Source organism: Petaurus breviceps, unplaced genomic scaffold, assembly GCF_028583685.1.
Source record: "Petaurus breviceps papuanus isolate PSGF00001 unplaced genomic scaffold, PetGlider_PUasm1.0 90847, whole genome shotgun sequence".
NCBI classification, from domain to species: domain Eukaryota; kingdom Metazoa; phylum Chordata; class Mammalia; order Diprotodontia; family Petauridae; genus Petaurus; species Petaurus breviceps.
The window spans coordinates 19513406-19527125 of record NW_027187360.1 but is presented as its reverse complement, the minus strand read 5'-3'; the positions used below and the strand labels follow the sequence as shown (position 1 = coordinate 19527125).

The window sequence follows — 13720 nt, the reverse complement described above, 5'->3', positions numbered from 1 at the left end:
GGACATACTGGGAATAACCTGTTGCTTCAGTCTTGGAAATGGGGAAGACCTGGCTTTGTAGGGGGAAAAGGAGAAAAATTTAAAACTTTTCCCCACCATGATCATAAAATGACTTTTCTTAAGAGTCATCTATTAGACAGCTCTAGGGGGTGATGGAGGTTTCCTCTAGGGAGTTCCAAATGTTCTTTCAGGCAGGTAGGACTACTACCTGAGAAGATGGAGCTGCCAGAGACTCAATCCACTCATATGAGAAGGATAAAAATATCTACCTCACTCACATACAACAATAAAAATGGCAGACTATGTCCATTTCGGGGTCCCTTATATTATGGGGTATTTTTTGTCTCTTACGATGACGACACTGAAGTACCATTTGGAAGAAAGCATAGCTATTTGTTCTGACATCAACTTCTATTATCTCCACTATCCCTTACCTTACTTAACAATTGGCCATGAATGGATTCAGTCTTTCAAAGGCATGAGTTTTATAAATTTACTCTGCAATGTACAGGGTGGCATGGCCTTTTTAAAACTGATAAAATCATCTCCTTTGAGATTTCTATTGGGGAGTGTTAGTTCTAGTATCTCTAAATTGCTGACCAACTCTGTATCCACCCTGTCCATCCATCTTCATGATTTTCTAGAATTGAAACTGATTCACTGTTAGTCTTCTCCTTTTCACTTGACCCGTAAGATCTGAAATATTGAACTTGGAGTTCTGGAGATCTCTGAGCTAGGTACTTGAGTAGGATAAGCAGGAAGGCAGACTTCCTGAGCTGTGGGAAGAGAGCAGTCCAGCCCAGAAGGCTCATGACATTTGCTAGAATGTAAGAGGCTAGAATACATGCTGTCAACAACCTGGGCTCCCCTTTTACACCCAGGGTCTGATAATGCTAACAAAAGACATAGGTGTTTTAAAAGGCAGTCTCTGTCTCCATCACACCCTGATGCAGTCCAAAAGCCCATCACACACTGGGATCACTGAAGAGAATCACTGCATCCTCAGACCTAGCATGGTAGGAGGCTAGAAGGATCTTCTGTTCAGCACCATATGGTGGAAACAAGGTTAAGTCAGATGATTAATGTGGCATTGGCAATGCTGATGATTCAGAATTTAATCTCCTCTAAAAGTAATGGTATTTGTCTCAAAATAATAAAGGTGAAAGTGATATTAGAGACAAAATAGTTCAATCTCTTTACCTTACAAATAGGGAAACTGAGGCCTAGAGAGGGGAAGTAACATTGAGACCCAGGAGTTGGTCAGTGAGATGTAGCTGGATCCCAAGGTCAGTGGTCTTTTAATTTTTCCACAGTGCCCCACTCCATGGAGAAACGTTCAGATTTGCCCCTTTAAACATGGGCCCTGAAGGACTTTATTTTTTTTTTTATCCCCTTTAGCTGTTTCAAGGGATAATCTCTGAGATTGAATGCACTGTAGATTTCTTTTCTGAGATGACTTTTCTCTGTAAAAGAGACATTTAAGAGAAAATGAAAAGGCTACAGGATGCATATCCAGGAACTAGAGAAAATGGGGAAAGACAGTGGATTTACAGGTTTAGAGAAAAGGATTTAATCAGAATCTAAGGGTACAAGGAATGATTGATGAGTTACATGGTCTCTCTTGATCAAAGATGAGGCAAGACTCATAGATAGGAAGAGCAAGAAGGGATTTTAGAGATCATTAGTCCAACTCTTTTATGAGAAAACTGAGGTCTAAATTGGGAAAGGGAAAGGAATTGTTCAAGGTCAAATTGTGAGACAGTGGCAGAGGAGAGATTAGAAACCAACTCTTCCAATCCCATTCCAAGGCTCTTTTCACCAGCGCTCACTGCTTTCAGATGCTTACATGGTAGGATGCCCGTTCTTCTCTATCCATGGGTCTAGTTACATACATCCGACCTGACATAGAGTCAATATTGAAGACTTCCATGGGTGGTTGGTCAGCCCCAACTCCAGTGATGCTATATCGTATAGGAATATCATTATCCTTGTCAGATCGAATCTGAAAGACAAAAGTAAACAGGAAGATGCTGTAAACTTGGAGATGAGAAACAAAAGCATCTTTTTTCCCCCCAAAATTTTTTTAATTTTCAATTTAAAATTCTCTTGCTCCATCCATTCCCTCCCCCACTCATTGAGACAGCAAGAAATATGATTCCCATTTTGCAATCATGCAAAAAATCCATGTTGCAAAAGAAAAGCAATGAAAATAAACTGGAAAAAAATATGTTTCAACCTGTACTCAGAGAGTGTCAGTTCACTCTCTGGAGTTGGATAGCATTTTTCATCATGAGTCCTTTGGAACTAATGTGGATCATTGTATTGATCAGAGTAGCCAAGTCTCTCACAGTTGATTATCATTACATTATTGCTATTTCTATGCACAATGTTCTCCTAGTTCTGTTCACTTCACTTTGAATCAGCTCATACAAGTCTTCCCAGGTTTTTCTGAATCTACCTCCTTCATCATGTCTTATAAAACATAATAATATTTCATCACAATCATATACCACAACTTGTTCATCTATTCTGTAGTTGACAGTATCACCTCAGTTCCCTATTCTTTGCCACCACAAAAAAATAGCTACTATAAATATTTTTTGTATACGTGGGTCTTTTCCCATTTTCTTCCATTTTGGGGGGATACAGACTGTAGCAATATTAATGGGTCAAAGGATATGCAGAGTTTTATAGCCCTTTGGGCACGGTTCCAAATTGTTCTCCAGAATGGTTGGGTCGGTTCACAACTCCACCAACAGTGCCTTAGTGTCTCTACTTTTCCACATCCCCTCCAGTAGTTGTCATTTTCCTTTTCTGTCATGTTAGTTGATTTGATAGGTGTGAAGGGGCATCTAAAAGTAACACCTTTTTTTAAAATTTAAATTTAATTTATTTAAAAGTAAAATCTTAACAGCAATGTCAACTAAGATTTGCATTTACAGTTGAACTCTCAAGGCAACAGGGTAAGGCAACCTAATCAATTAAAAAATTCTTATTGAAGTCTCTATTAGACCCAACCCTTTGTACTATGAGAAATACAAAATATAAGGCATGCTGGTCCCTTCCTTGAAGACTTTACAGGTTAGTTAGAGAAGTGATAAAAGGTAATAAAATATATTAAAAATAACAATAATATTTATAATTAAAGTAATAATAATGATGATGAAAGTAAAAGCCAGCAATTATATAGTGCTTTAAGGTTTGTATAGTACTTTATAAATATTATCTCACTTGATCATCTAAACAATCCAGGAGGTAGGTGCTATGATTGTCCCCATTTTATAGATGAGAAACTGAGGCAGAGAGGATTAGGTGACTTGCCCAGGGTCACACAGATAGTAAGTATGTGAGGTCATATTTGAATTCTGGTCTTTCTGACTCCAGGCCCAGTGCCCTATCTACTGCACCACCTAGCTACTTCTAAGGGCAGGGTTTGGGGGTGGGGGTATAAGTGACTTATCCAAGGTCATCCTGGCAATAAGCAGTAGAACTGAGATTTGAATCCATGACACTTGACTCTAAATCCAGGTCTATGTCTACTATACATAGCTCTTCAATTTTGATAAACAGGGCATAGAGCTATACCACTTTTGATATAAGGGCAAAAAATAAAACTGCAATTCACTGTCAAATCATATAGTATATATATATATATAGTATATATAATATAGAATATATAATATAAATTATATATATATAAATTTATTAATAATATATAATAAATATATAATATATAATAAATATATAATATATAATATATATTTATAATATATAATATATTATATAATATAAATATATATAATATAATATAATAAAAAATTATGTTATTTAATCATAACATGTACTAAACTAGCATATAGATCCCTGAGGCAACTGTTGACAGAGAAAGCCCCTAATGCCTGACCTTGCCCACTATTCTCAGGAGCCTTGCTTCATACAGAAGTTACAGAGGTTAAGTTTAGCTGATGACATGTTTTGATATTTTGAAAGGAATGGTCTCTTAAGTATTGAGTTACACAAACTTTGCAAACATATGCAAGAAAACAAATTTAGGGCAGATTTCCTCTATGGAAGAATAAAAAAATCTTTAAATTTGAAGGAATTTATCCAATCAGCAATTTAAAGAAGGTTTTATATCTTAGAGGCAATTTTCTGAGAGAAAACAGACGGTAGGTTATAAGGTGCTCCTCCCCCACCCAATAACCACCAAATCATCTTGGAGTCAAGGTAGTCATAGAATCTCAGAGTGAGGAGGAACCTAAGAACACAGGAAGTGAATCTTTGTTGTTCAATCATTTCCATTCCTGTCCAACTCTTCCTGACCCCATTTGGGTTCTCTCGGCAAAGATACTGGAGTGGTTTGCCATTTCCATCTTTAGCTCATTTTATAGATGTGGAAACTGAGGCAAACAGGGTTAAGTCACTTGCCCAGGGTCACACAGCTAGTGAGTGTTGAAGCTGGATTTGAACTTAGGAAAATGAATCTTTTTGACTTCAGGCCTGGCACTCTATCCACTGTGCCACCTAGCTGCCTCTGGAAAGGATCTACCAATGTAAAACCCAGCACATTAAAGCAGAGAAATCCTTAGGGGTCCTCTTGCCCCTCCCCTTCCCTAACATTTTATAGAAGAGGAAACTGAAGCCCAGAGAAGGAAAGAGACTTGCCCAAACTTATATTCTTTTCCTGTGATTTCTCTTCACCCAAGAGACAAATTGACTGGACTTTATTATCACAGTGCATGTACAGATTTTAACCAGCACTAGGGGCTGTTTTAGGATTAAAGGCAGACTATAAATGATTGATGTCATTATATTGATGCCCACCATTAGGCACCCTCTCCTACTAGGACTGGGGAGGGAGAATGAATAAACTCTTGGCTAGATGTGGAACATAAAGTCATCATTGTTCACTCTGGAAGGGTACAAGTCCATGCCTTTGGGTCTACGTAGGCACCTGCCAGTCCCGTGGCTGTTCTTTTTTGGTTTTACTCTTTCACTAAAAGCATCTCATGAATGACGATGCTATAAGGAGAGAAGCCTTGGATCTTTTTCCTGTAAGGTGGATATGTGGCTCAGTGAAATTGGCTCTGTCATTTTCCTCTGAGGGTTTTTTTTTTCTTTTTTTAGGTAAAGACAATGGGTACTCCAAACCTGTGAATTTCAAAAAAGGTGAGGAAAGCAATCCTGCAGGCATCCCAATACCTGGGTTTTGAAACCAGCCCACCAAATATTCATGTCCCAAGAAGCAAAAGAGACTTCTAGGAATGAACTTTGGGATAAAGCTCATGTTAGCTAAGATAAGGATTTATCTAACAATTATGTCACATTCAGATGAGAACTTGATGGGACCACTGCTATATCAGAAGTAAGTTTGAGCCCACTCTCCCCAGAAACTAACATAGTAGAGGAATGAGTGTTCACCCAAAGCATTGGGGGGAAATGACTATACTTTTGTTCATTTTAAATCTGGAAAGTAAATATATTTTTGTAAAAGCAAAATTAAGAAGAAGAAGAAGAAGAAACAGGGAAGAGCCTATAAGGATGATAGGATGAGGGAAAAATTCAGGAATAGTAATAATGGACATGCCACCACACAGTATGTCCCCTATTTTCCTCTCAGTCTCATCTGACCTTTTCCTCTTCACCATCATTGCACAATCTTTTTACCACTGCAACCAGGCTAGTGTGAGTAATAATATAACATTTCCAATCCATTTCTCTGTTTTGCTCTTCTAAAGACCTTTTCAGAAATGCTAACTCATGATGAAACTAGCAGCTATTATAGCCTTCTCCCACTAAAGGTAGAATTTTCTGGGAGAAGTCTCCAATATGCATCGTACACAGCTCCCTCTTCTTTCTCTTCCCTCCCTGTCTTCCACTCTTGGGGCTTTTTTCTGCCTCTGAGTCCTGCTGTGTTTTTCTCTGGCAGAGATATGCTCCTACTTATTCCACCCAAGTCTACAACAGTCACATGCCTAAATCACACCTGCAAATTTGGCCTCATGAGGAGGAACTTTCAAATGCCTTTCCAGATCATCACAGTGAGAGCCAGCCTGTTGCCTTCTGTCGTTATTGAATTTACATTTGGTTCTCTGCCTCCCACCTTCATTCATGGTCACCTTGCTAATAGTGTTGGTTATCACTAGAAATGACTGGAATTGAGTCTTAATTATGCTTCTCGGTGTCACACTGAAGGTTACTGTGTGGTGTCCTCTCCTATATGAAAAAATGCAGCCATTTCAGACCATCAATATTCAAGAAAAAAACCTGAATGTGCACACTGAAAAACATCCAGGAAATATATTGAAACACATGCTTAAAAAGTACAATGTGATCCTTTCAGGAAACACTGACAGAATACAGGTCTTCTATTCACAGCAGGTTCAACCTCTCACTTCACTGAGGTTAAGTTTCTTCTATATATAAGGATTTCTTTGCATATTTTTCATTAGTGCAAATAAAGAAGTGACTGCAAAGTCATTTTTTTTCAGATAAGGAAAAACTCCTGCTAGATATGGTCTATGTGCCCAATAAATGGATTAGATCAAACTCTTTTGAAAAGAGAAGCTGACATCATGACAAATGATACAGATTTGAAGTTGGCTACCTACCATCCAATGTTACCATCACCTATATCATCACCTCACTCCAGTATTTCATAGATCACAGGATCATAAATTGAGAGATGGAAGAGATTTCAGAGTCTACCAAGCCCAATCTCCTGATGAGAAAACTGGGCCTCCCTTAATGACTTGTTCAAGGTTACACAGATGGCAGCTGGCAAGGCTAGGACTTGAACTCTCTCCTCTGAATTAAAATTCATCTTTCTTTTTCTAATACCATAATTTAGTTTAATTAAGAAAACATTTATTAGGCACCTACTATGTCCAGGGCACTGTGCTAGATCCTAGGGATTCAAAACAAGCAAGCAAACAAAAAAAACCCAATAAATGGTCTTTGCCCTTAAGAAACTTGGATTCTCCTGAGCGATACAACTCCAAAATCAGTAAATACTGGACATTTTAAGAAGGCAGAGGGCATTAAAAAGGAACTCAGTATTCTCCATTTCTAGTTCAGTTCTGAGGACTGCCCAGAGTGTGCTAAAGGATGTTGGAGATGAGATATTTCCATAGAATTTCCCTGGGGCACCAGAAAGTAGGACCTTGCATGGGAAGAGAAAGATGTCAGTAAAGAGACATAATGAGGTTGGGAGGTTCAAGAGACAGAAAGGCAAAAAATTGGGCCTTATACATAGCACTGAGTCTAGGAAAGGCCAGAGGCAAAGGGAGATATCTGTATATTATGGTATTATGGTTAGAATCACTGGGATCAGAGGGAATGGGGAGAACTGATCATTCAAGGCCAAGGAGAGGAGTGAACAATGCTAGATAACAGGCAGGCTAAAGAAGGTGTCTGAGCTCTAGCAAAGAGCTCTCCCATGATTTGTTGTCCTCAGAGAACTGATCACCTGTGTGGCTTTTTAAGTAGGACGGCAAGTGAAGGGATATGATGTTCCCCTCAACCCCATCTTTTGATGAGTTCTGGACAATTCCTGTGTACCTCCATTACCCCTTTAAGGAAGTAGCAGTAGCCAGAGTGGGGTATTTCAATGTTTATCAATGTTTGAGACTTGGGATAGAGAAGAGTGGTTGATGACAGCTACAATGATGAATGGTGATACACTCTTTGTACTGACATTATGTTCTTGGTGGCCAAACAATTTTCTTTAAATAAGGAAATTTAATTGCAACCCTCTTAGAATAACCACATTTTAAATCAGAATCTTTTTTTTTGCCAAATAATCACCTTGAATTCTGACCATCATACTTCACCAGCCTAATAAGTCTCCAGTGACTATTCAGAGAATCTTTCAGAAATATGGAAAGGCATTAGGAGACTGTTATGTGGGGTTTGCATATACAGTCAATCTGCACAGTCTCTCACAGAATGCTATGAATTCTCCCATAGTTTACCATATTAAAAAGAAATACTGTGTGAGAGAATTCACCCAGATCAGAGGAGAGCAGTTTTCCCCTTGATTTGTGTCTGGAAAATGAGAAAAACATAACACCAGCATATGATGGAGCTATGAATAAAGAACACACACACATTTCAATCGCTTAGCTCGCTTTTTATGATGCAATGGAGAATGATGCTTTTTTGCATTTGTTATTAAAGGACAGAACAGATGGTAAAAGGTTAGTTTAAAGTGATGTCTTCATTAAAATAACTTACGATGCCCAGTGATTGTGCTCATCCAGGGATTTTGGCTCTGAACCTAGGATGAAGCTTTCATCCCCAGGAATACATAGGATGAAATACAGGATTCTGGAAAACTCACCCCAAAGGAGGAGATATTTGCCTAATTTAAAATGAACTTGAAGATGGAGGAAAGTCATAATTTTATTTTTTTACTCATGTGGCAGGCTTCCTCTTAGGAAAATCAGTATACCCCCTTTTCACAATACCCAGTGGGATCCATGAACAAAAAAAGGAAGAAAAAAAGGAACATGTCCACATTCCAGGTGAAATCATAGAATGTTAAAGCAGAAAGTGGGTTGTGGATCATATAATCCAAGATGCTCATTAAAGAAAAAAAATTTTAAAGTTTATTGGTACCTTTTTGTTTTCCTTTTAGACATTTCCAGACATGTTCTTGCCTCTTACCACCACAATGACCCTTCCAAGGTAATAAATAAAAATAGTTAAACAAAACCACCTGATATAGAAATTATGACTGAGTATAAACAGCATTCCAAAGAAAGAAGGGTATTTGAAGAATCTATGACCAAACAAGAGATAGAGAGCATTATGGGATGTAAAAATGGATCATTTTGATCACATTAAATTAAAAAGGTTTTGCAAAACTGAAATCAATGCAGCCAAGATTAGAAGGCAGATAGAAAACTTTAAAATTAAATCTTTACAGTTAAGTTTCTCTGATAACGGCTTCATTATTTAAAAATATAGAGAACTAAGCCAAATTTATAAGAATACAAGTCATTCCCCAACTGACAAATTGTCAAAGGACATGAACAGGCAGTATTCAGTAGAATAAAAATCAAAACAAGTCGCTTAACCTTTATTTACCTCAGTTTTTTCATTGTTAAAATGGGAATAGTAGCCACTTCTCAGGGTTGCTGTGAGGATGAAATGAGATAATAAATAACAGTAAAGCTATTAGCACAGTGAATGGCACTTAGTAAAGTACTATTTAAATGTTAGCTATCATAATGATTTTTATTATGGTGCAATAATATTCCATTACATACATGTACCACAATTTGTGAGACTATTCTTTGATTGACAGGAAATTACTTTATTTCTAGCTTTTTGATACCACAAAAAGTTAAGGTCATCATTGTATAGATGAAGAAACTGGGGTCTGAGTTGCCTATTTCCATAGCATCACCCCTCCAAAAAGGACAAAGCTTTGAAAAGGAAGATCATGTCAGACAATCCATCCTTTTGCCAAAACCCATGATAACATGAGATTCCTAATTTCATGAAGACTATCTCTGGCCTGTAATATCCATATTGCCCCCAACTCTCCTCTGTGTCTCAGGTCCCAGACCTTGGCATTCCCAAGAAGTTGTTGTTCCTGACTTGGCCTCTTGAGCCATTCAGAGACCGAAGCAATCTCCCCAAATGGAAGCATCACCTCCATTTGTCTTGGGAAAAGCTTTTATATCCTGAACTCAAGGAAGAGGGGGGTGAATCCTGCAGGACATGAGTTCAAATCCCTTCTCTTGATGCTTACTGTCTATATGATCTTGGGTGAGTCCCTTAACCTCCTTGGGCTTTGGTTTCCTCACATAAAATGAAAAGATATCTGAGCTCTCTTCCAGCTCCAGGTCTGTGATTCTATAATCCTATAAGCAAATGAAAGGATATAGTAATTGGCCACACAATCTGACCACCAGCCTTCTCCACTGCTCTTTACCTCCAACCATCCTATTCCTTATGACCTTCATAGAAAGGACCAAAGGTACATATACAGTGGTGGTTGGAATCTTCTGTGGGAGGCACAGACTGGGATTCACTTCCTAAGAGGAAAACCCTTGAACATCAAGTCCCTATAGAATAGCTTGACCCCAATGGGTTTTTTTAGAAGCATCATAGAATATGCTGAAATAGAAAGCAAGAGATGCAAAATTGGTGCCAATACTGGTACCAAAAGGCAAAGAAGGAACTGTTGAAATGTTGAAAACTTCAAACTTTGAGCATATTTGATAAAAAGGAGCAAAGAAAATCTGATTTTAAATTAGGTTTCGGCCTGCTAGTGTTTATGTATTTTTGGTCCATTATAACAAGATCATAAGGATGATTAGGGTGTGAAGAAGAGAGGCTGGAAGCCAAGACCTCCAGTGCCATTTCTGGCAGTGGAGCCATTTACTGGCCATCTCTCTTCCCTTCCTCAAGTTCAGTCTTTTTATCTGAAATACAAGAATGAAAGCCATGCCAAGAAAATAAGTGAGAGGCTTTTATTTTTATACAAAGGATTGGGTTTCTGAATGAGTTTCATAAAGATCAGAAATCAGCTTTTTCAAAGTCAGCTACTGATATCAAAATGGAAGATTTGTGCCTCAGGGTTTAGGCTAGAGATATAACATGACCTCATGGATAAAGTGCTGGTCTTAGAGCCAGGTGGACCTGGGTTCAAATCTCACCTCAAAGATTTATTAGCTGTGTTACTCTAGGTAAATCATTTAACCTCTCTGTGCCTCAGTTTCTTATCTATAAATTGAAAGTGCAAGTCTCAAGGACCTGTAAGATCCCTTCCAGCTCTAAACCTATGAATCTCTGGGCTTCTTTCAACTCTGACATTCTACAGTCCTATGAGCATGTCAATACTCCTTTACAAGGACAAGGAAAAGAGAAGATAGAGGGTACCAAGCTATAGTGCAATTTTATGTCAATCAAGATATCTTTTGAGGTATCATGGGATGCTGAGCAGAAACTACTTTATTCTTTGTGGCTACCACAACCTGTTAGGATAACTTTCTGTTAATATTTTGCCTCACTATGGCCCAGGGGTAGGATGATTAGTTCATAGAGACACATTTACTAGCTTTGTCAGGGTGACTGTCATTTGTTTCAAGAGCATTTTACAATGACTCTTACATTTTCACATAGGCTCAAAGTCAAGGTCTCCTTGCTACTCTTGCCTCACATCTGTTCTCTGGCCTACCTGGCCCTGACCCTGTTGTTGCCTGTGGATCACACTTGGATTCCTATTAGTTATCCACATTTATAACCACTTGCCTTGCTTTGTCTCTCTGACATCTGGGTTATCCTGGTTCTTGCCCACCTGCTTTGTTTCTTAGCTGCTGATTTATTGTGACCTTCAGTATCTGAGCCCTAACTTCTTACTTGCTTGCTTTGCCTATGACTTACCATTTGGCCCTGACCTTTTGTTTATATAGGTATTCTGATTATGCCTGGTTGCTGACCCATGGCCTAGGAGCCACTGTCTTTCCACTTGCTATCCACCTTACAACAACCCAGGGTCAATAGTTGGCTTCTTCCTAAAATTCAAGCTACAAAAAGGGACAGTAGTCTTCTTTTATGGGACTCAGTATAACACCTAGCTCAGGGGTCAGCAACTTCTTTAACTTCGAGGGATTTAACTATGACTCTTAGGGCTACTCAAGTAGATGGGTAGTGGGCTTAAAGGGACAAGGCAAAAGAAATCAATGAAAGAAACAAAGGAATGGGAAGAAATGAAGAGAATCATAGCATCACAAAACTGAAGTGCTCTGCACACAGTAGACATTTAAATATTTATTGAATTTGAATTCCAGAATGCTACAGTTGAAAACTTTAAAGCAAGGGTTCTCAACCTGGGGTCTATAAATTTGTCTTTTAAAATATATACATTTTTAATAACAGCATTTCAAAATAATTGGCTTCCTCTACAATCTTATGTATTTGATTTTTATTCATTTAAAAACATTCTGAGGACTGAGTTCATAAGCTTCACCAGACTGTCAAAGAGGTATGTGACATTAAAAAAAAAAGGTAAAAAAACCCCTTGCCTTAAAGGTCATTTAATCCAAATCCCTCCTTTCAAAACTCTGGGGGAAAAAATCACTATTAGTAAGTGAAAGCAATCTACGTAAGCTTGTACAGATAGAAAGAAAAGAGAAAGAAGAAAATAAAAAGGAAAAAGAGAAGGGGAAGTAGAGGAGTCTTCTTTTAACTTATGGTATGTGATCCTCATTAGCAAAGATGGTGGACTGTGGAAGTGAACACTTTCTTGACCTTCTATAATCTATCTGTCCCTCATACCATGCTCCACTTCCTATCTCACCCCATCATCCAGCTGGGTCATGGTGCCATTTCTCCATTGGCCTTTGCCCTAGTTCTCACCAGGATCAACCCTTCCTCACAGAATCCATGCCCCTGGCCATGGGAAAGTTAATCCCATCCTTCTGAAACTCTGCCCTGAGGCCAAACAGTTCCTAGAGAACTAAGTTCTTAAGCTTCAATATACCTCCTGCTCACTCTGGTTTTCCACCTCTTGCTCTGGGCAAAATAACCAAAACAACAGTAACCTTGATTCTAAAAATGGTGGATTAATTGGTTTACTTTCCAGTGAATTTATTCCAGGGACTCCCTTGACAAAAATGCCCTCAGGTCACTAGTTCCTTGTGGTCTATCATGGTCTCACTTTTTGTATTCATATCTATAGGGCAAAGGTCTGTGTCAGACACAAAATAACTGCCTAATAAATGCTTTTTCACTCATCCATCCATCCTAAATTTTAGAGCCAGGAAGGACTTTAGATGTTATTTAGTCCAACTCCTTCATTCCCATTTTGCAGATGAGAAAACAGAGTCCCAGAAAGTAGAAGTGCTCAAGGTCACATAATTGCTGAGGGAAAGAATGGGGTTTCAAACCCAGGTCCTGTAAACTCCAAAATGCAATATTTTTTCACTGCAGTTAATGTCAGTAGAAGATAACTCCAGGCTTATTAGTTCAGGTATCAGGTATGTTGTAAATTAAGGTAGAGTAAAGGCTTAATACTTAAAGGGGTTAGTTAGTTTAACACAGATAAAAATGCCCAGCTTTTTAGTCATTCATTTTACAAAAGGCAACTTAGGCAGCAGAGGGGATAGAATGCTGACCTTGGAGTCAGGAAGAGTTCAAATTTAGCTTCAGACATTTACCAGCCTGGTGACACTGGGCAAGTCATGTAATCTCTTTCTGCCCCAGTTTCCTCATCTGTAAAATGAAGATAAAAATAGCACCTATTTCCCAGGTTAGTTGTGAGGATAAAACAAAATGATATTTGTAAAGCATCTGACAAATTTTAAAGTGCTATATAAATGCTATTCTTCTTTTTTTTTTTGCTTTTTGGAGGGCAAATGGAGTTAAGTGACTTGCCCAAAGTCACATGGCTAGTAAGTGTGCCAAATGTCTGAGGCTGGATTTGGACTCAGGTCCTCCTGATTCCAGGGCCAGTGCTCTATTCACTACACCACCTAGCTGCCCCTATTACTCTTATTCTTACTATTGCTGTCAGTCCTACAGGGAAATAGCCTCAGTACAATCCATATTAGAAGTACAACTTAAACCATATATCCCAGAAACAAAACTTAGCACTAAAGTTCTTGGCGCCATCAAATGGTTCAAACTCAAAACTAGATTATGTTCTTACCAATGCACATAAAAAAAAAAAAAGAAGATACATTGCCATCTGATTTGTTGCTATACT

General features: G+C 38.3%; 1 protein-coding gene across 2 annotated transcripts in view; it reads right to left on the bottom strand.

Moving 5' to 3' along the window:
* CDH4 (cadherin 4) overlaps positions 1 to 13720 on the bottom strand; it is a 464937-nt gene that overhangs the window by 251123 nt on the left and 200094 nt on the right. For both annotated transcript variants that reach the window (XM_069072522.1, XM_069072523.1), the window contains one exon: positions 1847 to 2002. In XM_069072522.1, coding sequence (XP_068928623.1) covers positions 1847 to 2002 — 156 coding nt within the window. The remainder of the gene's footprint in view (positions 1 to 1846; positions 2003 to 13720) is intronic.